At 48.4% G+C, this 27689-nt stretch overlaps 1 protein-coding gene across 1 annotated transcript in view; it reads right to left on the reverse strand.

Moving 5' to 3' along the window:
* garnl3 (GTPase activating Rap/RanGAP domain like 3) overlaps nucleotides 1–27689 on the reverse strand; it is a 281725-nt gene that overhangs the window by 141929 nt on the left and 112107 nt on the right. The window contains exon 3 of the mRNA XM_067969493.1: nucleotides 16586–16685. Coding sequence (XP_067825594.1) covers nucleotides 16586–16685 — 100 coding nt within the window. The remainder of the gene's footprint in view (nucleotides 1–16585; nucleotides 16686–27689) is intronic.

Genomic DNA, 27689 nt, shown 5'->3' on the forward strand with positions numbered 1-27689 from the left:
AAGAAGGGTTACCGAGGGTGGGGAAAAAGGGGAACCGAGGGTGGGGGGAAAGGGGAACCGAGGGTGGGGGGAAAGGGGAACCGAGGGTGGGGAGAAAGGGGAACCGAGGGTGGGGAAAAAGGGGAACCGAGGGTGGGGGGAAAGGGGAACCGAGGGTGGGGGGAAAGGGGAACCGAGGGTGGGGAAGAAGGGTTACCGAGGGTGGGGGGAAAGGGGAACCGAGGGTGGGGGGAAAGGGGAACCGAGGGTGGGGAGAAAGGGGAACCGAGGGTGGGGAGAAAGGGGAACCGAGGGTGGGGGGAAAGGGGAACCGAGGGTGGGGAAGAAGGGTTACCGAGGGTGGGGGGAAAGGGGAACCGAGGGTGGGGGGAAAGGGGAACCGAGGGTGGGGGGAAAGGGGAACCGAGGGTGGGGAAGAAGGGTTACCGAGGGTGGGGGGAAAGGGGAACCGAGGGTGGGAGGAAAGGGGAACAGAGGGTGGGGAAGAAGGGGAAACCGAGGGTGGGGAAGAAGGGGAAACCGAGGGTGGGGAAGAAGGGGAACCGAGGGTGGGGGGAAAGGGGAACCGATGGTGGGGAAGAAGGGAAACCAAGGGTGGGGGAAAGGGGAACCGAGGGTGGGGGGAAAGGGGAACCGAGGGTGGGAGGAAAGGGGAACCGAGGGTGGGGAAGAAGGGGAACCGAGGGTGGGGAAGAAGGGGAACCGAGGGTGGAGAAGAAGGGGAACCGAGGGTGGGGAAGAAGGGGAACCGAGGGTGGGGAGAAAGGGGAACCGAGGGTGGGGAAAAAGGGGAACCGAGGGTGGGGGGGAAGGGGAACCGAGGGTGGGGAAGAAGGGGAACCGAGGGTGGGGAGAAAGGGGAACCGAGGGTGGGGGGAAAGGGGAACCGAGGGTGGGGGGAAAGGGGAACCGAGGGTGGGGAAGAAGGGGAACCGAGGGTGGGGGGAAAGGGGAACCGAGGGTGGGGAAGAAGGGGAACCGAGGGTGGGGAAGAAGGGGAACCGAGGGTGGGGAAGAAGGGGAACCGAGGGTGGGGGGAAAGGGGAACCGAGGGTGGGGAAGAAGGGGAACCGAGGGTGGGGGGAAAGGGGAACCGAGGGTGGGGGGAAAGGGGAACCGAGGGTGGGGGGAAAGGGGAACCGAGGGTGGGAGGAAAGGGGAACCGAGGGTGGGGAAGAAGGGGAAACCGAGGGTGGGGAAGAAGGGGAAACCGAGGGTGGGGGGAAAGGGGAACTGAGGGTGTGGAAGAAGGGGAACCGAGGGTGGGGAAGAAGGGGAACCGAGGGTGGGGGGAAAGGGGAACCGAGGGTGGGGAAGAAGGGGAACCGAGGGTGGAGAAGAAGCAGATCCGAGGGTGGGGAAAAAAGGGAACCGAGGGTGGAGAAAAGGGAACCGAGGGTGGGAAAGAAGGGGAACCGAGGGTGGAGAAAAGGGAACCGAGGGTGGAGAAAAGGGAACCGAGGGTGGGAAAGAAGGGGAACCGAGGGTGGAGAAAAGGGAACCGAGGGTGGGAAAGAAGGGGAACTGAGGGTGGGGAAGAAGGGGAACCGAGGGTGGGGAAGAAGCAGATTCGAGGGTGGGGAAGAAGGGGAACCGAGGGTGGGAAAGAAGGGGAACCGAGGGTGGGAAAGAAGGGGAACCGAGGGTGGGGAGAAAGGGGAAACCGAGGGTGGGAAAGATGGGGAACCGAGGGTGGAGAAAAGGGAACCGAGGGTGGAGAAAAGGGAACCGAGGGTGGGAAAGAAGGGGAACTGAGGGTGGGGAAGAAGGGGAACCGAGGGTGGGGAAGAAGCAGATCCGATGGTGGGGAAGAAGGGGAACCGAGGGTGGGGAGAAAGGGGAAACCGAGGGTGGGAAAGATGGGGAACCGAGGGTGGGAAAGATGGGGAACCGAGGGTGGAGAAAAGGGAACCGAGGGTGGAGAAAAGGGAACCGAGGGTGTGAAAGAAGGGGAACCGAGGGTGGAGAAAAGGGAACCGAGGGTGGGAAAGAAGGGGAACCGAGGGTGGAGAAAAGGGGAACCGAGGGTGGAGAAAAGGGAACCGAGGGTGGGGATAAAGGGGAACCGAGAGTGGGGAAAAAGGGGAACCGAGGGTGGGAAAGAAGGGGAACCGAGGGTGGGAAAGAAGGGGAACCGAGGGTGGGAAAGAAGGGGAACCGAGGGTGGGAAAGAAGGGGAACCGAGGGTGGGAAAGAAGGGGAACCGAGGGTGGGAAAGAAGGGGAACCGAGGGTGGGGAAAAAGGGGAACCGAGGGTGGGAAAGAAGGGGAACCGAGGGTGGGGAAGAAGGGGAACCGAGGGTGGGAAAGAAGGGGAACCGAGGGTGGGGGGGAAGGGGAACCGAGGGTGGGGGGAAAGGGCAACCGAGGGTGGGGAAAAAGGGGAACCGAGGGTGGGGGGGAAGGGGAACCGAGGGTGGGGAAAAAGGGGAACCGAGGGTGGGGGGAAAGGGGAACCGAGGGTGGGGAAGAAGGGGAACCGAGGGTGGGGGGAAAGGGGAACAGAGGGTGGGGAAGAAGGGGAACCGAGGGTGGGGAAGAAGGGGAACCGAGGGTGGGGGGAAAGGGGAACCGAGGGTGGGGGGAAAGGGGAACCGAGGGTGGGGAGAAAGGGGAACCGAGGGTGGGGAGAAAGGGGAACCGAGGGTGGGGGGAAAGGGGAACCGAGGGTGGGGGGAAAGGGGAACCCAGGGTGGGGAAGAAGGGGAAACCGAGGGTGGGGAAGAAGGGGAAACCGAGGGTGGGGGGAAAGGGGAACCGAGGGTGGGAGGAAAGGGGAACCCAGGGTGGGGAAGAAGGGGAAACCGAGGGTGGGGAAGAAGGGGAACCGAGGGTGGGGGGAAAGGGGAACCGAGGGTGGGGAAGAAGGGGAACCGAGGGTGGGGGGAAAGGGGAACCGAGGGTGGGGAAGAAGGGGAACCGAGGGTGGGGAAGAAGGGGATCCGAGGGTGGGGAGAAAGGGGAACCGAGGGTGGGGAAGAAGGGGAACCGAGGGTGGGGAAGAAGGGGAACCGAGGGTGGAGAAGAAGCAGATCCGAGGGTGGGGAAGAAGGGGAACCGAGGGTGGGAAAGAAGGGGAACCGAGGGTGGGAAAGAAGAGGAACCGAGGGTGGGAAAGAAGCAGATCCGAGGGTGGGGAAGAAGGGGAACCGAGGGTGGGAAAGAAGGGGAACCGAGGGTGGGAAAGAAGGGGAACCGAGGGTGGGGGGAAAGGGGAACCGAGGGTGGGGAGAAAGGGGAACCGAGGGTGGGGAGAAAGGGGAAACCGAGGGTGGGAAAGATGGGGAACCGAGGGTGGGAAAGATGGGGAACCGAGGGTGGAGAAAAGGGAACCGAGGGTGGAGAAAAGGGAACCGAGGGTGGGAAAGAAGGGGAACCGAGGGTGGAGAAAAGGGGAACCGAGGGTGGAGAAAAGGGGAACCGAGGGTGGAGAAAAGGGGAACCGAGGGTGGAGAAAAGGGGAACCGAGGGTGGAGAAAAGGGGAACCGAGGGTGGAGAAAAGGGGAACCGAGGGTGGAGAAAAGGGAACCGAGGGTGGGAAAGAAGGGGAACCGAGGGTGGAGAAAAGGGGAACCGAGGGTGGAGAAAAGGGAACCGAGGGTGGGAAAGAAGGGGAACCGAGGGTGGGAAAGATGGGGAACCGAGGGTGGAGAAAAGGGAACCGAGGGTGGGAAAGAAGGGGAACCGAGGGTGGGAAAGAAGGGGAACCGAGGGTGGGAAAGAAGGGGAACCGAGGGTGGAGAAAAGGGGAACCGAGGGTGGAGAAAAGGGAACCGAGGGTGGGGATAAAGGGGAACCGAGGGTGGGGAAAAAGGGGAACCGAGGGTGGGAAAGAAGGGGAACCGAGGGTGGGGAAAAAGGGGAACCGAGGGTGGGAAAGAAGGGGAACCGAGGGTGGGGAAGAAGGGGAACCGAGGGTGGGAAAGAAGGGGAACCGAGGGTGGGGGGGAAGGGGAACCGAGGGTGGGGGGAAAGGGGAACCGAGGGTGGGGAAAAAGGGGAACCGAGGGTGGGGGGGAAGGGGAACCGAGGGTGGGGGGGAAGGGGAACCGAGGGTGGGGAAAAAGGGGAACCGAGGGTGGGGGGAAAGGGGAACCGAGGGTGGGGAAGAAGGGGAACCGAGGGTGGGGGGAAAGGGGAACCGAGGGTGGGGAAGAAGGGGAACCGAGGGTGGGGGGAAAGGGGAACCGAGGGTGGGGGGAAAGGGGAACCGAGGGTGGGGGGAAAGGGGAACCGAGGGTGGGGAGAAAGGGGAACCGAGGGTGGGGAGAAAGGGGAAACCGAGGGTGGGGAAAAAGGGGAACCGAGGGTGGGAAAGAAAGGGAACCGAGGGTGGAGAAAAGGGGAACAGAGGGTGGAGAAAAGGGAACCGAGGGTGGGAAAGAAGGGGAACCGAGGGTGGGAAAGATGGGGAACCGAGGGTGGAGAAAAGGGAACCGAGGGTGGGAAAGAAGGGGAACCGAGGGTGGGAAAGAAGGGGAACCGAGGGTGGGAAAGAAGGGGAACCGAGGGTGGAGAAAAGGGGAACCGAGGGTGGAGAAAAGGGAACCGAGGGTGGGGATAAAGGGGAACCGAGGGTGGGGAAAAAGGGGAACCGAGGGTGGGAAAGAAGGGGAACCGAGGGTGGGGAAGAAGGGGAACCGAGGGTGGGGAAGAAGGGGAACCGAGGGTGGAGAAAAGGGAACCGAGGGCTGGGAAAAAGGGGAACCGAGGGTGTGGAGAAAAGGGAACCGAGGGTGTGGAGAAAAGGGAACCGAGGGTGGGAAAGAAGGGGAACCGAGGGTGGGAAAGAAGGGGAACCGAGGGTGGGGAAGAAGGAGAACCGAGGGTGGGAAAGAAGGGGAACCGAGGGCGGGGAAAAAGGGGAACCGAGGGTGGGGAAAAAGGGGAACCGAGGGTGGGGAAAAAGGGGAACCGAGGGTGGGGAAAAAGGGGAACCGAGGGTGGGGAAAACGGGGAACCGAGGGTGGGGAAAAAGGGGAACCGAGGGTGGGGAAAACGGGGAACCGAGGGTGGGAAAGAAGGGGAACCGAGGGTGGGGAGAAAAGGGAACCGAGGGAGGGGAAAAAGGGGAACCGAGGGTGGGGAAAAAGGGGAACCGAGGGTGGGGAAAAAGGGGAACCGAGGGTGGGGAAAACGGGGAACCGAGGGTGGGAAAGAAGGGGAACCGAGGGTGGGGAGAAAAGGGAACCGAGGGAGGGGAAAAAGGGGAACCGAGGGTGGGGAAAACGGGGAACCGAGGGTGGGGAAAAAGGGGAACCGAGGGTGGGGAAAACGGGGAACCGAGGGTGGGGAAAACGGGGAACCGAGGGTGGGGAAAACGGGGAACCGAGGGTGGGGAAAAAGGAGAACCGAGGGTGGGGAAGGGGAACCGAGGGTGGGGAAGGGGAACCGAGGGTGGGGAAGAAGGGGAACCGAGGACCCCGCCCCATTCCAGACACTCCCCAATTCCGACACCCCCGATTTCCGAGCTCCACCCCCCCCCCCCCCAACCCCCGAATCCCGTCTCTCCAGCCCGCTCCCGACTGCACTCTATGCGATCACGACTCTCGACTCTCTGCGGGTGACCTCACCAAACCAGAGGCTTCCCTAACAGTAGCCGGTGATGTCACGGAGCGGGGGAGGGGAGGGGGGGTAAGGGGGAGGGGCGCGCACTGCGACGGGATATTTAAATCTCTGATCTCCCGGGCTGCTGGAGGCAGCATTTGGGGGACGATCCTCCAATTCCGGGAAACTCCCGGTCATTCCGGGAGGGTTGGGAACCCTAGTAGGGTGGGAATTTTTGACAGAGGTCTTCTGAACTGGTTGCGGGTCTGGGTTTTTTTTTTGCCTCTCCCAGGAGTTGGGAGGGTTGGTCTGTGCCGATGAAATGAATCAAGGTACGGAATGAGCACATATGGGCTGCTGGCCTTTTCCCACGCTTGATACATAAACATAAGCAAAAACAAAGCAGCCGAGTCACGTGGTCAACTGTGGGCTGTTACTAGGGTGCGTTGCTAAGGAGGTTATTTGTGAGATCCAAGGCTGTATTGTTTCATTAAAATCATAACTGCTCCCAGTCTATTGAAGAGTCCGTAGTGCTACAATGACAGGGTGGCATCACAAATAAATCAATCAGTAATATACAATAACATTCAGATCAATAGAAAACTGTAACTTAAAGCACTTCAGCATTTTGCTTCATCTGAATAAAGCACTGTTCACATTTTCTAAACCACGGCCTTAGTTAAATTTAAAACAGAAATAGACAGTTTCCTAGAAGTAAAGGGGAATTAGGGGTTACGGGGAGCGGGCAGGAAATTGGACTTGAATTTAGATTTGAGGTTAGGATCAGATCAGCCATGATCTTATTGAATGGCAGAGCAGGCTCGAGGGGCCAAATGGCCTACTCCTGCTCCTATTTCTTATGTTCTTATGTTAGTATGTGATACAAAGATGCATAACCAAAATGCAGTGTCATGTCTTTGGATATTGTTAATAATATTTAAATGTCAATTCATATTGGGAGATAAACTGTATTTAAATTAAATCCTTTATTATAGGCCTGCATTTTTCCAACCAAAACCTTGGGTTTATTAGTTTTCAGAGCTTTATTAGTGTTGTTCCTTGTCCCAGTGGTGACGTCTCCTCATGTAAAGTACATGAAGCTTCCGTCCATTCACACTGCCATTCTTTTTTATTTGCTCTCAGGGTGGGGCTACTGAAGAGGTGGTTGTTTTACAACCAAATGGTTTGCTCGGCCATTTCTGAGGGCATTCAGGGTCAACCATGTAGTTGTGGCCAGGTCAGCCAGGGGTGTGGGGTTGCCAACCCTCCAGGATTGTCCTGGAGTCTCCAGGAATTAAAGACTAATCTCCGGAGGACACTGCTGCAAGCAACCCGAGAGAAAAATCACAGGCGCATTCAAAGTGTTTTTCGTTCACTTCGAGCACTTTGATTTATTAGTTATAAAAGTAGTGGAGATGGGGAAAAAGTTTGCTTGGCCGGGTGGGTCGGTTGAAGGTCATGTGATGAAACCTCCAGGAATATGTCCGACCCAAGTTGGCAACCCTACAGGGTTGGCAGGTTCCCTTCTCTGAAGCACTTTAGTGAACCAGGTGGGTTGTACCTCAATCCAGCAGCTTTCGTGGTCATTTTGTCCGGTGCCAGCCCACAAATTATCCCATTTATTGAATTCAATTTCACAACTTGCCATGGTGGGGTTTAAACTCATCACCTTTATGTTACAAGTCCAGTAGCATGACCACCATACTAAAATACCCATGCAAATGGAAGAATGTCCTATCCCTGCTCCACCCCAACCCACCCCCAACCCACCACACTACATACCTGTGCATTAAGTCAGAGCATGTACCCAAGTGTGGAAATGGGAAAGTACCAGCAGTCCAGTTCCCCTTCCCGGAGGTCCATACACTGCACCCTCACCCCACCCACCCCCCCGACCTTCACCAACCCCAGAACAGGAAGGGGGGGGGGTCAATCAGGCTGGCTGCTGGGCGTGAAACCCGGAGAGCACGTTAATCACCATCAATTACGATGCGGTTGCATCGGAAACGGTAAGGTTTGTTTATTCGGGTTTGCCACGCTCACCTTCACCCCCCCCCCCCACCACTGCCTCCCCCCCCCCCCCGCCGCCAACCTGCCACCGTTTCAAAACTGAGCCCCCAGTGTGTGCGGTTACAACTCTGTGACTTGAATTGTTAATTTATACTGCTCTTGTGAAGCAGCCTGTACATCGTGCCCTGGGGTTTTGAGCCAGCAGTTTACATCATAACCTCCGTCACCTGTAAAGGAGAAGCTGTAAATAACCTTATGAAAAAATTTAGACACAGGCAAGAAAACCAGATCACTGACAAGCAGCCAGCTCCCAGATGCAGCTCAATGCTCAAATGGGAATGAATGACAGAAGATGAAGGAGCCCTGACAAGACACCCAGACATTGCAAACAGTGCCCATGACGACATGATGGGCCTCACGTACCACCTGAACAGCTGCTGTGGTGGGTTTTTGGCAAACGGATGAAGTGATAACTGCCCTGAGTAACACGGCAGTGACCTGAGAATTATAGTTTTGACGTTGGTGATTGACTGATACTCGAGATGGAACCCAGCAGGGATCTGAAAGTATAAATGGCACAGGAGTACTGTGCTCGCCCCTTCACTGCCATCTGCAAAACTTAATCACTGGAGGAAAGAGATTCAATCATCTTTTGAACTTCTCACACAGACTACAAAGCTTATTTAATGGAAATTCCCACTGAAGGGGAGTGTCAGATTATCCTATCAAATGGGTTTACTGTCTGTTCACGTTTCTAAAATGTGCTTTTCTCCCAAGGGTTCAACCAGGGAGCCATTTTGTCAGACTCTTCTTGGGGCACTAGCACAGCCGTATTTTAGCTGCTGCTCCTATACTTTGTAGGTTTTCAAACGGGGGTCTTTGCACACTAGAAGGCCCCTTTTAACCCTACCCGCCCAGCAGAAACCAGGCGCCTTACCCCCACCGATCCCACTGCCTTCCCGCTAGTTGCAATCTTAACCTGCTCTTTAGGGCAGGCGAGAGGGACTCCCGGCAGAAGGCAGCGGGGTCCTTGTTTAAATAGGCAGATTGGGCTCCGATGACATCCTGAGTACCTGAGCCATACTCAATAGGAAGATCCTAGGTTTGATGTTGCATTTATATAGCGGCATTAACGTGGTAAAATGTCTCAAGGCGCTTCACAGGAGTGATTATCAAACAAGATTTGACACCGAGCCACATAAGGAGATATTAGGACAGGTGACTGGTCAAAGAGGTAGGCTTTAAGGAGCGGCTTAAAGGAGAGAGAGGTAGAGAGGTTTAGCGAGGGAATTCCAGAGCTTAGGGCCTAGGCAACTGAAGACACGGCTGCCAATGGTGGTGCAATTAAAATCGGGGATGCGCAAGAGACAAGAATTGGAGGAGCCCACAGTTCTGAGGGTTGTAGGGCTGAAGGAGGTTAGAGAGATAGGGAGGGGCGAGGCCATGGAGGGATTTGAAAACAAGGATGAGAATTTTAAAATTGAGGCATTCCCGGACTGGGAGCCAATGTAGGTCAGCGAGCACAGGGGTAATGGGTGACTGGGGACTTGCTGCGAGTTAGGATACAGGCAGCAGAATTTTGTTTGAGCTCAAGTTTATGGAGGGTGGAAGGTGGGAGGCCGGCCAGGAGAGCATTGGAATAGTCAAGTCTAGAGGTAACAAAGGCATGGATGAGGGTTTGAGCAGCAGATGAGCTGAGGCGGGGCGGAGACGGGCGATTTTACACGGGTGGAAGTAGGTGGTCTTGGTGATGGAGCGGATATGTGGTCAGAAGCTCATCTGAGGGTCAAATAGGATGCCAAGATTGCGAACGGTCTGGTTCAGCCTCAGACAGTCCCCCATCTCTCGTGAGTGAACTGATCTCAGCCAAGGTAGCAGTTGGGGCACTACTATTGATCTCAGGGCCTATGGTTTAGGGAGAACTATTCGCTGCTTCCTCCTGGAACTGCACATGTGTAGACATAAAGTGAAGACAGTATTGGGCTTAGGCGCGGTGCCCTCCGTATCCCACCTAAAACAACACTCAATGTCAGGCCTCGCAGATAAACATGGGCTTCTTGGACAAGGTCCAAAGGGACAACCAATGTCCATAGAACTATACTTCAGCAAGAAGTCAACACACTGCGGAGAGGAAGGAGGGCAGTGAAACTGGAAAAATAAAACCTACAAAAATATTTACTAAAAAAAATTTAATTTAAAACAAATTCAGAACTGTCCAAACAAATTTTACAAAAATATTTACTAAAAAAAAAATATTTTTTTAAAATTTGTTTGGACAGTTCTGAATTTGTTTTAAATTAAATTTTTTAACGATACTCAACCTGACCGCATAAAACAACCATTACCCAATATGCATTCCAAGGATGCCAAGTAGTGGGTGGCACAAACAGGATGTTATGCCAGAAAAATGTAGTCATCTAAGTTACTTACACAGATGGTTTCTTGCACCTGCGTGTTACCCAAGGGTAAGCTATCTTTTCATGTAAAAACTGTTACACCAATGTGGCCGACAAATGATCAACAAATATCACTCCAATCAAAGCTATACAGTTATCCAGTTTGGATTAAAGAACCTGCATCTGAACTGATCCAAAACAAATGTAGACCTTCCACTGTCCAATAAATCAGATTATGATGCAATCCAGCCCAGTGAGAGCCAACCAGGTTCTGTTTAAACTTGCATTATGGGTGTCTAAAGGGACATGTATTTTCCAGTTTCTAGAACGCTATTGGAAAATACACGTCATCAGCAGCACACATGCCAGTGTCACACTGCTCCACTCCAATAGGAAGTTTTAAATGGACAACTGCACAACTGCTCCCATTTAGAGGTTCAGGGCCCAGACCAAGGCTGACTCTATGGAGCACGCAGAAGATATGAAAGTCATGAAGCCTCATCAGCAGCATCTCTTTGCTTTTAAAAGCCCAGAAGCTAGATTGCTACATGAATTATATCGAAACCTGAGTCTTCATATTGTAAGCAGAAACATCCCTGATCATGTACCCCCCACTCAATACCAAATGTTTTCAATGCCCCTCCCCCACGCTGTCCTTCACTCTCAGACTTGCTTTTTAAATTTAAGAACGTGGGCGACGCTGGCAAGACCACGTTTACTGCCCATCCCTAGTTGCCGAGAAGGTGGTGGTGAGCCTTCTCCTTGAACCGCTGGAGTCCTTGTTCTGTTAGGTTGGGAATTCCAGGATAATGACCCATCCACTTACAGAGCCATCATGGTACAACAGCAAGGAAATGAGGAAGAGGAAAAGTCTCCTGCCCAGTGGAAAAAATTTGATTCTTAGTGCTATTCCCACAACCTTAAAAATATCTTCCACTTTAAGTCTCAAATAAACTCAAGGCCACTAACCTTTCGGGGCTCTATTAGTGACCAGTCCACATGGCCTAGTGTGGGATAACATCCTTTCTAATACTGGAGGCTTTCAATCACCAATCAGTTTTCCACCCCTGCCACAATACTTAAGCAGCCCTAATCAAAGTTACAAATGACATCCTATGTGACTGTGACGATGGTAAACTCTCCCTCCTCATCCTTCTCGACCAGTCTGCAGCCTTTGACACGGTTTGACCACACCCTCCTCCTCCAACGCCTCTCCTCCGTCTCCACCTGGGTGGGATCGCGCTCGCCTGGTTCCATTCTTATTTATCCAATCATAGCCAAAGAATCACCTGCAGTGGCTTCTCTTCCTGCTCCCACACTGTTACCTCTGGAATCCCCAAGGATCTATCCTTGGCCCCTCCTATTTCTTATCTACATGCTGCGCCTCGGCGACATCATCCGAAAACACGACGTCAAATTCCACATGTACGCTGACGACACCCAGCTCTACCTCACAACCACCTCCCTCGACCCCTCCACTGCCTCTGATTTGTCACACTGCTTGTCTGAAATCCAATCCTGGATGAGCTGCAATGTCCTCCAATTAAACATTGGGAAGACCAAAGTCATCGTCTTCATTCACCACCAGAAACTCCGTTCCCTACTCACCGATTCCATCCCCTTCCTGGCCACTGTCTGAGGCTGAACCAGACAGTTCGCAACCTTGGTGTCCTTTTATGACCCTGAGCTGAGCTTCCAACTCTATATCCACTCCATCACAAAGACTACCTACTTCCACCTCCGTAATATCGCCCATTCACGACTGTACCTCAGCCCTATTGATGTTGAAACCCTCATCCCTGTTTTTGTCACCTCCAGACTCGACTATTTCAATGCTCTCCTGGCCGGCCTCCCATCTTCCACCCTCCATAAACTGAAGCTCATCCGTATCCTAACTCACATCAAGTCCCGTTCACCCATCACCCCTGTACTCGCTGATCTACACTGGCTCCTGGTCCAGCAATGTCTCGATTTTAAAATTCTCATCATGTTCAAATCCCTCCACGGTCTCGCTCCTCCCCATCTTTGTAACTTCCTCCAGCCCTACAACCCTCCGAGTACTCCAACTCTGGCCTCTTGTGCATCCCCCAGTTCCTTTGCCCCACCGTTGGCGGCCGTGCCTTCAGCTGCCTGGGTCTTGAGCTCCGAAATTCCCTCCCCTAAACCTCTCCACCCCTCTCTCTCCTCATGCAAGACGCTCCTTAAAACCTACCTCCTTGACTGAGCTTTTGGTCACCTGTCCTAATGTCTCTTTCCTTGGCTGGGTGTCAATTTTTCTTTGTCTGATAATGCTCCTGTGAAGCGCCTTGGGACATTTTACTATGTCAAAGGTGCTATATAAATGCAGTTTGTTGTTGTTGTTGTTGAAGATTGAAACGCTCCATCTTAGAACCACAGTGCTGCGTACTTTGCAGGGTGGAATTTTCCAGGTTTGGACTTTTTAGAAAAGACTGGATAATATTTCTAGATCTAATGGAGTCCGAGACTATTTTGGTGCTCAGTTGCTTTTTACTGAGGGTTTGAAGCAATACTACAGCATGAGGCAGGGAAGAATATGTTACATGAGGCAATGCTGGAAGACAGCGTGTGTTAGAGTAATCTCAAGCTGTTGCTGTCTTTTTTTCTTCCTTGTGCTCTCATGGTAAAAGAATATTCTGGAAGTAATGCTCCCACAGAGCAGTGGGTTTTATTTTTACATCTTTCTGCAATGTGGTAACAGATTTACCTTACAAAAAAAATCTCTCCCGTCCATATCAATAATGCTCATAAGAATGCTCATTCACGATCAAAATACCAAAATAATTAATTATTGTAGCGTGTTTAGACTGGAGTTAAAATCTGCGGGGAAATGATAAATACAATTTTATATACGTGTAAAGCAAATTGATAATTCAATTATGGGATGCCTGTGGTAATCCTTTCAGCGTGACACTAACTGCACATATGCTTAAATAGGACAAAAACAGATGGGAGGCTGAGTATTTTCACATCCTACAGATTTGTATGACGTACAAGAGTTCTTTTAAAACAAAAATGGCACCAATACCATAAAGTAGCACTGGGTTATGAGTCATGTCGTTACAGCGAGCCAAACTGAAGCCATGGCATCCGGAGTGCCTGCTATATTATTAAACTCTTCAGCTGTTCGCTTGCATGGTTGTTCTACAGAATTCAAATTCATCTTCGTTTTCACTGACTGAAATGCAGGTTTGTAAACAATTTCTTTAAAAAAAAACACAGCAAGCCACTGGAACAATACTAATCTAATTTGACAGTCTAATAATTTGTGTGGTGACTTCACCTCTTGCAGAGTTAAGGCTGGTGCTCGAGAATGAAACACACCTCAGCTCTGCCAACGCACGCGCCACTGTTCCAAACGACACTCTTACCTCTGCAAGAAGTCCAGTTTCCACGGATAACGCGCTACAAAAGAGTGCTGCTTCTCGTTTCCACAAGAAGAAAATTGCAGTGCACAACAAAACCACTCTCAAACCAGAGAAAACCTCACTATAAATCAGATTTCCTTCTGCAATACAGAGAAAGCAACAAGTTAAAAGTAACCATGAGGAGTACCAAGGAGTGATTGATTTTATTACAGGCTGCAACAAAAAGAGAAATGTTTGCCTCGGTAAGATCAAGCTGAAAAACTTTGGAAACTCTGATTAAAATGGAGGCTGTTCCTTCCTAAAATGTAAAATGGCAGACCAGAGATGGCCCACCTGAAAGACTATGGTAGATTCTATTGAACAGGAATTAACATAAAAAGGGCAGTCTTAAATTTAGTGGTGTTAAAATGCAAACAGAGACTGCAAGGTTTCAGCACTTCTGACAACTCTATTAGAATTTAAAAGAATCGATTAGATGATTAAGAACACTGCTTTAAAAATTCATTTGAATCCTCTGTTGACTGAATTAATTATCTGCAGCCTTGTCACCTTATACAATGTGGATGTCTGAGGTTTTCGACCGTCAGTTGTAGCAACTGTTGGTTTGGTGGTGCATCTTGGTGCCTGTAAACTAATTACTTGCAGAACTGTTTGATCTCAAACTAGCTGACCAAATGAAGCCCCATTGTGATCTATACTTTAGGATTGGTGGTGTATCAAACCAGAGCCTGATATATGAGTGGTGATCCTTGCTGCTGCCAACCTCCCTGTGTCCAGGAGTGAGGCCAGTTTCATCCACGAATTGGGCAGCGGACAGAAGTTGGACATTCTTTCACCGTGTGTTCTGCAAACATTATCCAGAAATGTGGACTCAATGTTCATCAAAAGGCCATTCCAGTTTATCACAGTCCTTCATAGGCTGAAGAGGAAAGCTACCTCCTTATCCATCCATCTGCATATGTGTGACAATATCATCTTGTACTTTGTATCAGCTTCTGTATAAATGGCGTAAGAGTAAATAAGTTTGATTAGTAATTTTGCCTGGTATCAGCTGAGTCCTGAGTGTGATATTACTGTTTGTCTGAGTAGACTGAATATGCAGAGGAATCCTACATAAATCCCAGTGTGTAATGTAAGATAAAGTAACTTTAGCCTGAAAACATGCACTCCAAAGTCTGAAACCTCAAGCACCAGAACCTCAAGAACATTTGCGAGATTCACCAGTTCTATTCGCTGGATGGACTCCTGTTACTGCTTCAAGAGGATGGTAAAAAGCTTATCCTCACATGTAATAAGTTAAAGTTGTAGTGTCCCAGGGTTGCTAAAGTGAAAACACTGGGTGTGTAAGTACGTAACCTGTCGGCATGCGATCACCGTTCCATGCGGTTTGAAATTAATGTTATTATTCTAGACTCTCCTGAAACATGCTATAAAATTTCCTCTAATAAAGAGTGTCCTGTTAATGATATGTAGTCACTTCGCATCAGATCGATCTTTCCACTGCCTTGTCCCTGCAGTAATGCTGTCAGTAGCAGGAAGAGAGCCAGCAGGACTGCAGCAAATAGGTAGTTACCTGCTGAAGAGGCTTGCGAATGGCATAGTAAAATCTAAGGTATTCATTGTAGGGTCCTTACAAGAAGCAGCCTATGCACATCAATGCTCTTCAGCCTGTCAGGCTGACCAACAGCATGGCCGTTGAATACTGCAGCTTGGGTTTCAGTCTTGATCTATAACCAGTACCTGAGAGTATTAGGCTGCTTCAATGCAAAACAGTCTCAACCAAAATATGTATTTATGGAGCGCCTTTAACAATATAAAGCCTTAAAGTGCTTTACAGAACAGACACGTAGCAGTGGGAGATGACTGAAGGCATGGTCAAAGAGTGTGTTTTGAGGAGGCTTTTGAAGGAGATGGGGGGAGAGGAGTAGAATGGGGGAAGGGTTTATGGAGAGAGTTCCAGAATATAAGGACCGGAGAGTTGAATTTTTGTGATCAAAGTTGGAGCTGAGAGAGGGGGAGGGGCTAAGCCAAGAAAGCCAGAGTTGAATGAGCAGAGGCTGCACACCGGCACGTAGGACTGAAAGAGGTTGCTGAGGTAGGGATCAGAGAGATCGTGGAGGGATTTGTAGATGAAAGCAAGAACTTTCAGTTATGCATTAGTGAAAATGTAGCCGAGTCACTCAAGAATCTTGGCCTCAGCCTGGCTCCTGAGTGCATTAAACTCAAATGGAGCGAGACCCTCCTCCAGGAGGTCCTCTTTTACTGCTTGGATCCAATGGATCTCTTCAACATTTTATAGTCTTAGTATTGATTCTCCTGACGCACAAGTGGGTGCTGCTAACTTTAAAAAGTTTTACACACGTGGGTAAGCAAATTACAGCCTGCTGTGCACTCAGCCTTCTACAGCTACTGGTCTCAGGCCAAGAGTGCAGTATAACTACAGTCTTACAGATAGAGATCAGTCACCGTGAGGGCAGAAATCTGAGCAGGAAATAAGGGGGTGAAAAGTAATGAATTTTATAATTCTCTTTATTATGTTAGAATAAAAAACATTCGAGATTCTGGAGCACTTCCAATGTCTGCATGTGCAATATCTGCAAATTAAACTAGTCTCTCAGCAATTCTCACAGTGGCAGAATAACTAATATGGAAACCTAATCTCAGACAGTGACATGTTCAAATTCATTACAGCATAAAGTGCTGTATCCTGTTTCATCAGTTACTGGGATGGGCATTGTAAAACGAGTCAGTGTTTGTAGCACAACAGTACAGTTGAAGCAGATTCTTTTTGTAATGTTCTCAGAAAGTAGTCGCTCCAGCCCGGTCTCTCTCTAAACATGAACAATTTACCGGTCTGGGAACAAAACTCTGCTTACACAAGCTGTCTCTCTCCTGGTGGGCACGGTGCAATTTGCAGCCAGGCAATATAACAGGGTCTTACTGGCTGTGCTTCAGACTCTTAACAGCTACTGGTCTCCGATTAATAGAGCAGGCAAAAACACATTACAACAATGCTAATATCTCACGTCTAACTCAAAATCTGTTCCATTAAAAACCTACACAGTCCCAGAATTGAACAGTACTCAGTTATATAATCATAGAAACTACAACACTGGGAGAGGTGCTGCCTTGGGCCAGCTCACCTGTGCAGGTGCGAGCAGCTACTGCAAACCACAGGACTCCTCGACAATCTTTTTAATGGTTTTCTACCTGTTAAAGCACAATGTCCATGTTTGCGCCATTACCTTTTCCTAGAAAATATTTGAAATACCATCTGGTGTGATATTCTGGGTTCTCCAAATGCACATCTGTCCGGCGCCATGTTCCAGGTGTGTATTCAGTGCTCTGCAAATAAAGAAACAGTCACATTAGGTACTATGCATCATTTTATGGTATGCTTTTTTTTAAACTAAGAAATTTAGGTGAAGGTCAAAGCCTGTAGTACATTCTAATGCAAGTGTGGAAGCAAATCCCAACATATACCTAGAACAGGCCAACAGGCTGTGACTAGCCAAGACTTTTATATATATTGCACTTCAAATCCCCTTCCCCCTCTATCCCCAATCATGACACAAACAGGCTGTACCCCCTTCTTCTTCTAATACTGCTTTGATCGTCATTCTCACACAGGTTTCAATATCTGGTCTGTCTCGTTCTTGGGCCAGAAACAGATCTTAAAAACCAGAGGTCGGGTGCTACTGAAATGCCACTCACTTGTGCGGTAAATTACGGGGGCACCTGAAGACTGGCAGTTACGGCATGTGAGCTCCGACCCGTCGGAGCCCACAGTGGTTGTGGACTGCAAGCAAACACATCGCCTCTGCTCTACATCCATTCAACATAAACAGCTTCACACTGCAGGCAGACTGTGTCATCCGGGAGCAATGTGTGTGCGCAGCGCCCCAGAGGTGTACAGTGCTGGGAGAGGTTGGGTCAGTGTGCTAATATGCTGCTGCCTCCGATCACCATGGACTGGGCCGACTTCGAGTGCTCCTGGAGGCGCTCTATTAGGCACAGTGAAGCAACCAAGAGGAAGTCCCGCCACTGTCTGGGCCTTAAAAGCAGCTGCAATGTCGAAAGGGCAGGTCCGGTGGAATCTCCATGCGAGATCCAGATCATCGTTGATAATGAGGTAGGGTTTTTCTTTCTCAGTGCCAGCTTTTGATAACCAGAGGCAAGTCTCTCATTTAAATCGTGTGGCAGAAGCCGCAATTTCCATGTCAGTGGTTTTCGCGTGTATTTAAAGTTTCCATTTCACGGATGGGATGGCAGCAACATCCCAAAGGGCAGTTCAGACACGCCTGCAGTCTGCCTGGCAGGGAGCTGATTAGGGGGCAGCACCATCGTGTCAAGCAGGAGATGGAGAAACAAGGGAAATAAGATGGTGCAGCAATAGAAAGGGGTGTTAGCTTGACTGGGAGGCTTCTCATTTTATTCCCGGTGGCATGGAGCAGGTGTAAGGTCAGGGGAGAGGGGACGGTCCTGCTCTATGGTAGGGGAACAGAGCTTTGTGGCTCAGGGAAGGCCCGGGGGAATAACTTCAGCACCCGACAAGGGGACTTGTGGTTGTTCACCCCCATCTGTTGCTAAATAAGACATATTGCAATAGGGGGAGGGGTTGGCACAGTATTTTAGTATGGCCTCCATCACCAAGTGTAAAGAAACAAAGAAAGATTTGCATTTTTATAGTGCCTTTCAGGACCTCAGGATGTCCCAAAGCGCTTTACAGCTAATTTTGAAGTGAAGTCACTGTTGTAACATAGAAAATGCGACAGCCAATTTGGGCACAGCGAGGTCCAACAAACAGCAATGAAATAAATGACCAGATCATCTGTTTTAGGTGTTGGTTGAGGGATAAATGTAGGCCAGGACACACGGAGAGAGGGATGAAGCAGTGCTATTCCCGTAGATTGATAAAAAAATAAACTTAATAGTTACAAGTTGTGAAACTTAGATGTGCCAAATAGCATGTGATGTGAGAGTACCTACATCAGAGTTCTGACTGCAAACAATGTCATGGATACCATTAAAGAAGGGGGGAATTAAGACAGAAGTAATCTTGGTTGGGCCCCCAGCCAATGCCTACTCAAAACATCAAGGTCATGCCAATAACATCATAGTCTTATGGCAACCGATTGTAATAGCGTGTGATTTTCAATTTCTTATCGTATTTCAAATCTTTCAACAGTGAACCATCAGAGCAATTCTCCAAGATATATCATTTCTTTTTCAAAGCTGTGCCACCATAAGATAGAGTGAACGTCACATCTTGAGAAAGAAAAGCAAGTCAGTGAAAGGCACTCAAAAGAACTGCTCATTATCTTTTACCTCTACATGACCACAGTAACGTGACACTAAATTAGGAGGGACAGTAGGTAATGCAGAAGTTGCAGAGGGACAAAGACAGATTAAGTGAGAGGGCAAAACTATGGCAAATGGAGTCCAATGTGGGCAAGTGTGAGGTCATCCACTTTGGACCCAAGAAAGATAAATCGGAATATTTTCTACATGGTGAGAACCTAGGAACTGTAGAGGAGCAAAGAGATTTGGGAGTCCAAGTACACAAAATCATTTAAAGCTAGTAGACAGGTACAAAATGTAATCACATAGGCTAATGGAATGTTGGTCTTTATCTCAAGGGGGCTGGAATACAAATGGGAGAAAGTTATGTTTCAGTTGTATAGAGCCTTGGCCAGACCCCATCTGGAGTACTGCGCTCCATTTTGAGCACCACATCTCAGGAAGGATATACTGGCCTTGGATGGGGTATAGCGCAGATTCACCAGAAATTATACGGGGCCTTAGAGGTTAAATTATGACGACAGGTTCAATAAACTTGGTTTGTATTTCCTTGCATATAGAAGATTGAGGGGTGATCTGATCGATGTGTTTAAAATGTTAAAAAGGATTCGACGGGGCAGATACAGAGAAACTATTTCCTCTGGTGGGGGAATCAAAAACGAGGGGACGTAATCTTAAAATTAGAGCCATTTAGGAGGGAAATCAGAAAGCACTTTTTCAAACAAAGGGCAGATGAAATCTGGAAAACTCTCACCCAAACGTTTATAGATTCTGGGGCAAGTGGAGCTTTCGAGACTGAGATAATTCCCCAAAAACCTGATCTCAACTGTGCCAAAGAGAGGTATTGTGTAGGAGGAAAACTCCAGGGCTCAGTCACCTCATGCTCCCGTCTGAAGGTGACTGACTCCTGGATTTATAGAAGTAACTTATAAAAATAACTTATAAAAGTGTTATCATCAGAGGCCTGGGAGGAAGGCAAATACAGGTGGGGAAAATTGAGGAAGTGATTCCTTGGTATTTTGCCTATCTAATCTGCATGTATAAACTCAGGTCAGTCTAATTTACCTACATCGATAATGTATCACCATCACGCTAAATATACTCGGGAGCCAAAATTCCTTGGGGGCTGTGGCCAAATCCTGCCGTTACTGATTGCCTTGTACAGCTGGACCCGCCGTCCTCCCTTTACAAGGTGGCTGTGGGTGCAGCCTGGCCAAGGACTCCTTGACCCAGGCGTTCCCGCTCCTGAGGTGGAAGGAGACCCGACATATTAGTGGCAGTCGGCAAGTCGAGTGCCTGCAGGTGCAACCGGACTCCGTAACGGCATGTGTAGGCTCCACCGGCAAACGGCCTGGAACCCCCGATGAGTTTTGACATTGTTTTTGAAACATTTACCAGTAGGAACAAGGCCAGGGTGAAGGGGCCTGGACAACTAACCCCCAACCCTCTCCCCAAAAAGGCAGATGGACACCAAAGTTTCCAGAAGGTTACGAACACGAGAGACGCATCCAAAATGGCACTTGTGCCCACCTCACCCATGTCAATTAAGTGTCCTTCTATTGACACCACAATCTCCGATGGGAACAAAGCTGTGGGGCACCATCAGGAGGGTTGCCAACTATGGGGTGACATATTCCTGGAGCTTCCATCACATGACCTTCAACCACCTCAACCAGTCAAGCAGACCTTTTCCCCATCTCCAATACTTTTATAACTAATAAATGAAAGTGTTCAAAGTAAATGAAAAACACACAATTTATTTCAATGCTCCTATGATTTTTCTCCTGGAGAATCTTTAATTCTTGGAGAGTCCAGGACAACCCTGGAGGGTTGGTAACCCTAACCCCCCCACCCAGGCGCACTTGCGGCATAATCAATGGGATCACCGCACATGGAATTTCGGGACCCCTGTGTTTTGTTAGGATTCAGGGTATAGATTGAGGCATTAATGAAAATGTTTATACTAACACCACTCTCACCTGACTGTCTCCATCCGAGCATTACTGCCTCAAGACCATTACTGACACTTCCCGTGAAGCTGTCACTCCATTCCCCAACGCTGCGTACTCTGGCCTACCTGAGCTAGCCCCTCCTATCTCAATGCTCATGCTGCACTTCCCAAAACCAGCAGCAATCGTCATCACAGGAACAGGAGTAGGCCGTTCAGCCCTTCGAGCCTGTTCCGCCATTCAACAAGATCATGGCTGATTTGTATCCTAACTCCATTTACCCACCTTGGCTCCATATCCCTTAATACCCTTGGCTAGCAAAAATCTACCAATCACAGATTTAAAATGATTAATTGAGCTAGCAACTACTGCTTTTTGTGGGAGTGTTCCACACGTCTACCACCCTTTGCGTGAAGAAATGTTTCCCAACTACTCTCCTGAATGGCCTGGCTCTGATCTTAAGGTTATGTCCTCTTGGCCTGGACTCCCCCACCAGCAGAAAATTTTTCTCTCTATCTACCCTATCAATTCCTTTCAAAATCGTAAAAACCTCAATCAAGTCATCCCTTAACCTTCTACATTCCATGGACTATAAGCCTAGTTTACGTAATCGCTCCTCATAATTTAACCCTTGGAGCCCTGGTTTCCAAGGCTGCGTTTCACACCCCTGTACAGATATGGATGAAAAACCTTCCCATACAGGAACTGTGATACTTGACGTTTTGTGAAAGCACCCAAACATTTCAAACCCAAAATACACCCTGGAATATCCACTCTCCATCTACACTACTAGTTTTCCCTCACTTGCATGTCTGGATTGAAAAATAAATTCTAAGTTAGCAATAAAGGTATGCTATCTATTTATTTTACTCACTAAGGGGTTAAAATTAAGCAACAAGTGGGAGAAGTGCAGAAATAATTAACTCAAGGACTCAGCTTTTCACGGAGGGTCACCTTCAATGCCATGTGCTGTTTCGAGGCTGAACTTTCCTGTTGTCACTTTGCAAACTTTGTGCGCTTTTAATGAGACAATCGGCCCTTGAGCCCCTCAGGGAGCAGGTCACGTGGATTCCCCTTGTGGATTGTGAATTTGAAGTTCACCCTAACAGGCACTGATAAATATCACTCCGCAATTTATTACTTTTCAAGACGTAGTACAGAGGCATGCTTTAACTTTGATTGGCACTCATAGTGTTTGAAGGATTTAAAAAAAAATCATACATCGCTAGCGGTTAAAGTGGAATTTGTTACGAAAGGTACTCGTGCACCTTGCAAGGGTGATGGTGGGGAAGCAAAAGGGAGGAACGGCAGCAGCTGCATGAGACAAGAATCCTGCAGCAGTTTAAAGGGGCGGATGGGCTGGAAACTAAACAATAAAAATCCTGGGTCCAATGAGGTGAAAAAAATCTACCAATATAGATTTGCTGCTCCATTGTGCCTGGTTGTGCACACACTGCCGTGGGTGTTTAGATTTTGGACGCCATTGAATCTCTCCTAGTAATGATGGGCCGAATGGCCTCCTTCTGTGCAGTATCATTCTATGACCGTGGGTGTCTGTTGAATGCTGGCATTCCTAACGCCCAGTTTTTCCAAGACAATAATGATGGAAAATGAGATGCATGATGACACTCTGTCATCAGCACATCATTTCAATACGTCCGCCCATGTTTGGGCAGGTGTTTCCTGCATCTGGCAGAAATGGCACTTGAAGATGTTTACGGCTAGACAGGAGGTTTGGCAGGACAGGCTCCCACTTAATTTTCCAAACCCCTTCCCACATAACTACTGCCAGAAAATGGGCATATTAACTTGGAAGATTAATCCTGCACCAGAAGCTCTTTCAAAAAAAATGGTCAGGAACACACTTACTACAAAATAAGAATTGTTGATAAATAAACAGCAGTTATCACTAGGTCTCGTTATAATCCATTCCAAATTGGAACTGAACCTTCCTCCAACGTGTTGTTTAAGTTATTCGTGGCAAGCAGGGTTACTTTAGAAATCAGAAGTAAGACCATCATTAAAACGGAAACAAGAGCTTTCCTTCATTCAAAAACAATAGAGCTCTTTTGGTACTGTTCTGATTTATGACGACTCACCACCAGATTCCCAATCTCCATGGAGATCCACCTGGTCTCCTAGGTTCAGCTCAAGATAGCTCAGCAATGACATTTCACCTTGGATTGAAGTAATTTTTAAAAATCATTTTGTGTAGGGCTATAGTGTTTTAATTAATCTCATTACCCCCAGGATCCACATGAACAATGTACATCAAAGAAGGCACAGAAATGAATTAAGGTTATTTCAAACAATCACACTGCATTTTTTTTTTAGTGACTGACTTGAGTGAAGCAAGGGAAGCAGTGTTAATAAATCAATCACCTTTAAAGGTCTGTGTGTGGGGCATTGCCATTTACACACAGTCTGCTGAGAACAGTTTCAAAACACCACTCCGTAAACTACTGAAATGCTTTTGCAACTGAAAGTAAAACACAATGAAAGTGTATCACATTCCACTGTACAATTTACATCTGTTTGGCTTTGTGAAGTAATTATAGCAACAAATATTATCCGCAAGTTTTTTTTGTGCCTCTCCCGGGGGATTACATGACTGGGGGAGGTGAGGAGTATCTAGTTATGATGCGCCAGCCACCATGGTGTGTGGGGTAGGCCTGTGAGGTAGACCGGCTGGTCTATTCTTGCCTGTCCATTTCGTTTGTTCGTAATGTCATTGGTGTTGGTCACAATACCATGTACTCCCCACAGTGCTGAGTGCTATTCATGGCGTTGTCCCACTCCCAAGTGCCCAGGGCAGCCTGCGTCCAATCCATGAGCTGGCTTGGACCTAAGTCCTGCCTGCTGTCTGAGGTGGATTTAGGGAGGATCAGTTGGAAGCAGGATGAGGCCACCCTATTGACAAACAGGCTGTAACCAAGCCACCCAGGAGCACTTAGGAGTTGGTCTAGACCAGAAATTGGTGCTCAGGAGTGTGACCAGACTGTGGGCTGTACTCTGGAGTCAGATCAGCTTTAGAATAAGTGGCAGTACTATAAAGGACATGCTGGAGTAAGAATTGGAAGGCACACTAGACAGGTCTGGCCCAAACCACCACTCAATACAACATAACTCTGTTACCATGTACTCCACATTGCCAGGTTGCAATATCCACCTGCCTCACTACAGACAGGGGCCTTTACATACATTGCACAGCTGCAGAATTTCTCCCACCAAAGAATTACTCCCCCGCCCTGGAATTTCTCCCCCGCCATTTTTCCCCACATCCCAGATGCTGTGGCTGAGACTCACTTTGTGTTCAGCTCCCATTCAAGTGCATTTGCAACTGTAACTACACTTACCGACCGTGCTTGTGATCAGTTTCATCGGCAAATGCACCAGGGGGAAGAAAAGACTACAATCTAGTTTCGGCCCTGATTGGAACGAAGGGCGATGCAACCAGAGTGTGACAGCCAAAAATTATATTACATTTTGGATTATATTTAGACAATCTGTTTATTTTTTTTATTGTCTTAAGAAAATCTTTCCAATCTTTCAGTTAATGAGGGATGGAATAGTTTTTGTTAAAAAAGCAATTCTTGGAATTTGGGCAGCAATGTTAAGACCATATTTATTGCCCATCTCCTGGTTGTCCTGAACAACTGGGTGTCTTGCTGGGCTACTTCAGAGCGGACCTGCAGTGTGGGACTGGAGATCTGACCCAGCAAGGGTTGGCAGGCAACCATTCCATGAAGGACAGTTCTTTGCACTGATCCTCCGCACAGCATAATAGATGCTGCGGCTACTAAAACTCCAGAAACGACAATAAATATCATTGCATCTCCCAGAAACACCATCTTACTGGGATGCGACAGGAAATGAATGGACAAAAAGAGCAATAAACCCTGACAGTCGCAGCAACTGAGACAAGGGAAAAGGACTGAACAGGTACTTATGTTTTTATTTCTGTGCTTGTGTTTTTCTTCAAACATTCTTAAAGTGTTATCTTCTATAGGGTGTTCATTACAAACCATTTTGAAATGTATTACTAACTGTAGAATAGCACAGTTTAAAAGATAAAATGCAGGGACAACACACAAAATGCTCAAAACATTTATTATATATTTTGTAACTGAATTCTTCTCTCCCTTTTTAGGGTAGTACAGTCCTTAGGGCTTATAGCGGGCGCATAGGTGTTAACGCGATTAGCCTGCTATAAGCATTAAATCATGTGGTCAAACCATAATAGGTTGGTCGAAAGTACTGTATTACCAAGAACAGCCCCCACTATTTATGAAGTCTCCTCGCCACAAATGAAAGAGTCTTTGGGGTAGATTTAACAGCATTCCCTGTGTCTCTGATTCAGTGACAGAGTCTAGTCTGTCCATCACAGGGCTAATCCGAACTCGATTTCCGATCCAAACAGTTATCGTCTTTAAAGGACACTGAGAGAGAAGGAAACAAACGGCTGACTGAATTCTCAGTTTTTCCTACATTACAACAGTGACTACACTTCAAAAAGTACTTTATTGGCTGCAATGCGCTTTGGGACGGTCTGAGGTCGTGTAAGGCGCTATATAAATGCAAGTTCTTTCTTTCAGTAGTGCAGCATCTTCTTCTCCAATCTATGTTTTTTTGAACAGACACAGAATGAACTGGGACTGTCAGCACACCTCTTTTAAACAGACACAGAAACTGCCCGAAATAGCAGGCGTGTTTAACATGTTATAAGCGGCACCTTTGTAATTGGCTCTTATGGTAATGACAAATGGTTAGCGCTGTTTGCCCGATGTAGACGGCTGCCTGTGATAATCGTGGATGGTGTAAAGTTGTGGGAACTGTATTTCCATTGGTAAAGCAGAGTCCAGATAAATACCCAGCTGCAATACTGGGCCGCTGGATTGAAACCGAGTTCGAGTTTATTCCCAGTTTTGATTGACATGTGCTGCGACAATACCTTGTCCTGTTGACAACAAGCACCTGGATCCAAAGCTGCACAGATTCCAGGTATGTGGCTGCACTGATGTGACGAAGGGGCAAACAACAAGGTTATGGGAAAGAGATGTCAACATTCTTATCACAACCCCTTGGGGATCCCTTAGGGAGGCGGCTGGGTCACACTCTTCCCATCCTTATTAATGCCTCGGTTGGTTTCAAAAGTGACATTTTTTGTTGCTCACAAGCCAATTATTGATGAGGGAGGCCATTTTAGTTCATCCATCCAGAAATACCCCCCATTTCAGCATCCAATTGGTTCTTAAATGATTCCAGGACTTTTGCTTCCATTACCCTATGCAGAAATCCATTCCATATATTCTTCACACTTTATGTATAGAGGAACTTCCCAATATCAGTCCTAAGTTTGTCGTTTACTAGTTTCAACCTGTAACCCCTTATCTATTTATGGCATCTTCTTTTAAATTAATTTTCCACAATTCATTATTCCATGCCATTCGCTGTCTTATATACCTCGATTGGATCACCTTTTAGATATTTGCTTTTCTCATAATAACATCAAACTCTACCGAATAGTTACTTGTCCATCAGAAAGACAAGGGGTGACTGAGACATTGCTGTCAGGTAAGGACAGAGATGTACAGTGGGAGGATTATAGGTACGTTTAACTTCAACGCTCACTCACAAGACAACAACTCGATTTATAATGAATGATCATAATGTTTCTCACCCATCCCTACAGCTAATGGTTTCAAATTCCCTTTAGTTACAATTGGTTAACTCTTCGGTTTGGCAACCAGAGTTACGAACATACGAAATTGATGGGCAGGAAAAGACCATCTGGTCGATCAAGCCTGCCCCACAGTTGGTGCGTGCTGGGGCATGTAGATGGTAAAGATTGCTGCAAAAGTTGAGAGACAAATGAGAATCCTCAAGAAAGCTTGGTCCTATTTGCAACTTTACTCTTCCACAAAACCCACACCTACCCAATGATAGAATAACGTAGGCCTATCTGTCAAGTTGAAGGGAAAACTCATCTGCTTCTGGACTTGGTATATTCCAAAGCAATGTAGACCAGTGAAGGCTTGATGAGGATCTAGCTCCATCCAAGGGTCCATCTTACAGCACGAGACAGATGTGGCGGGGCCCTTGCACCTCTATCGGATTATGGCTGTGACCGCAACTGGGAGGTTGCCAAGAGTTGAGCCACAAGTGCTCTGACGCACCAACTGTACAACAGCTGCTGCAGCTGGAACCTCTCGTTCTGCATCAGTCCAAAGCATCAGCTTAGAATACCAGTGGGGAAAAAAAAGTGTCAGAAGCAACTTTGTTGCCTGCAAAACAGTCTTTCTGGCACTACCGTTTCCTCTACAATAGAGGTGGATAGTTTCATCACATTCAAAAGGGTGCAGTGGTGTTTTTTTTTAGCAATAGTGATTGAATGGTATGAGATAGCTGAGTGGTATCAGATGGCTGAGTGATATCAGATAGCTGAGTGGTATCAGATGGCTGAGTGGTATGAGATAGCTGAGTGATATCAGATAGCTGAGTGATATCAGATAGATGAGTGGTATGAGATAGCTGAGTGGTAACAGGTAGCTGAGTGATATCAGATAGATGAGTGGTATGAGATAGCTGAGTGGTATCAGATAGCTGAGTGGTATCAGATAGTTGAGTGGTATGAGATAGCTGAGTGATATGAGAGTGTAAAGTAAGAGAATTTTCTCATTTGCTCTACTGTGTTAATAATTCCCTGGAACACATCAAAGAAACTCAGGTTGCCGTGCGGTTCTCCCCGTCTGATTTTCTGTCCATCAGGTAGAGATGACACAAACACGGAGAGCTCCTCAGCAGTAGGGTCAGAGGCAGGAGACATAGTGGAGCTGGAAGGAAGCGGTCTTGGTGATGGAGAGGACATGGGGTTTGAAAGCTCAGCTCAGCGCAGGGTCGAACAGGGCACCAAGGGTGCATATGGTCTTGTTCAAACTGAGTAAGAGGCAGAAGCCAGGGAGAGCGGAGTGGAATCAGTGTCAAAGGAGTGAGTTTGTGAGGGGGAGGCACCGAGAATGATGGCTTCAATGTTCAGCTGAAACGAAGCTGTGGCTCATCGAGGACTTGAGGGTGGACACCACCCTAAACATTCACTCCC

Source organism: Heptranchias perlo, chromosome 31 (assembly GCF_035084215.1).
Source record: "Heptranchias perlo isolate sHepPer1 chromosome 31, sHepPer1.hap1, whole genome shotgun sequence".
NCBI classification, from domain to species: Eukaryota; Metazoa; Chordata; class Chondrichthyes; order Hexanchiformes; family Hexanchidae; genus Heptranchias; species Heptranchias perlo.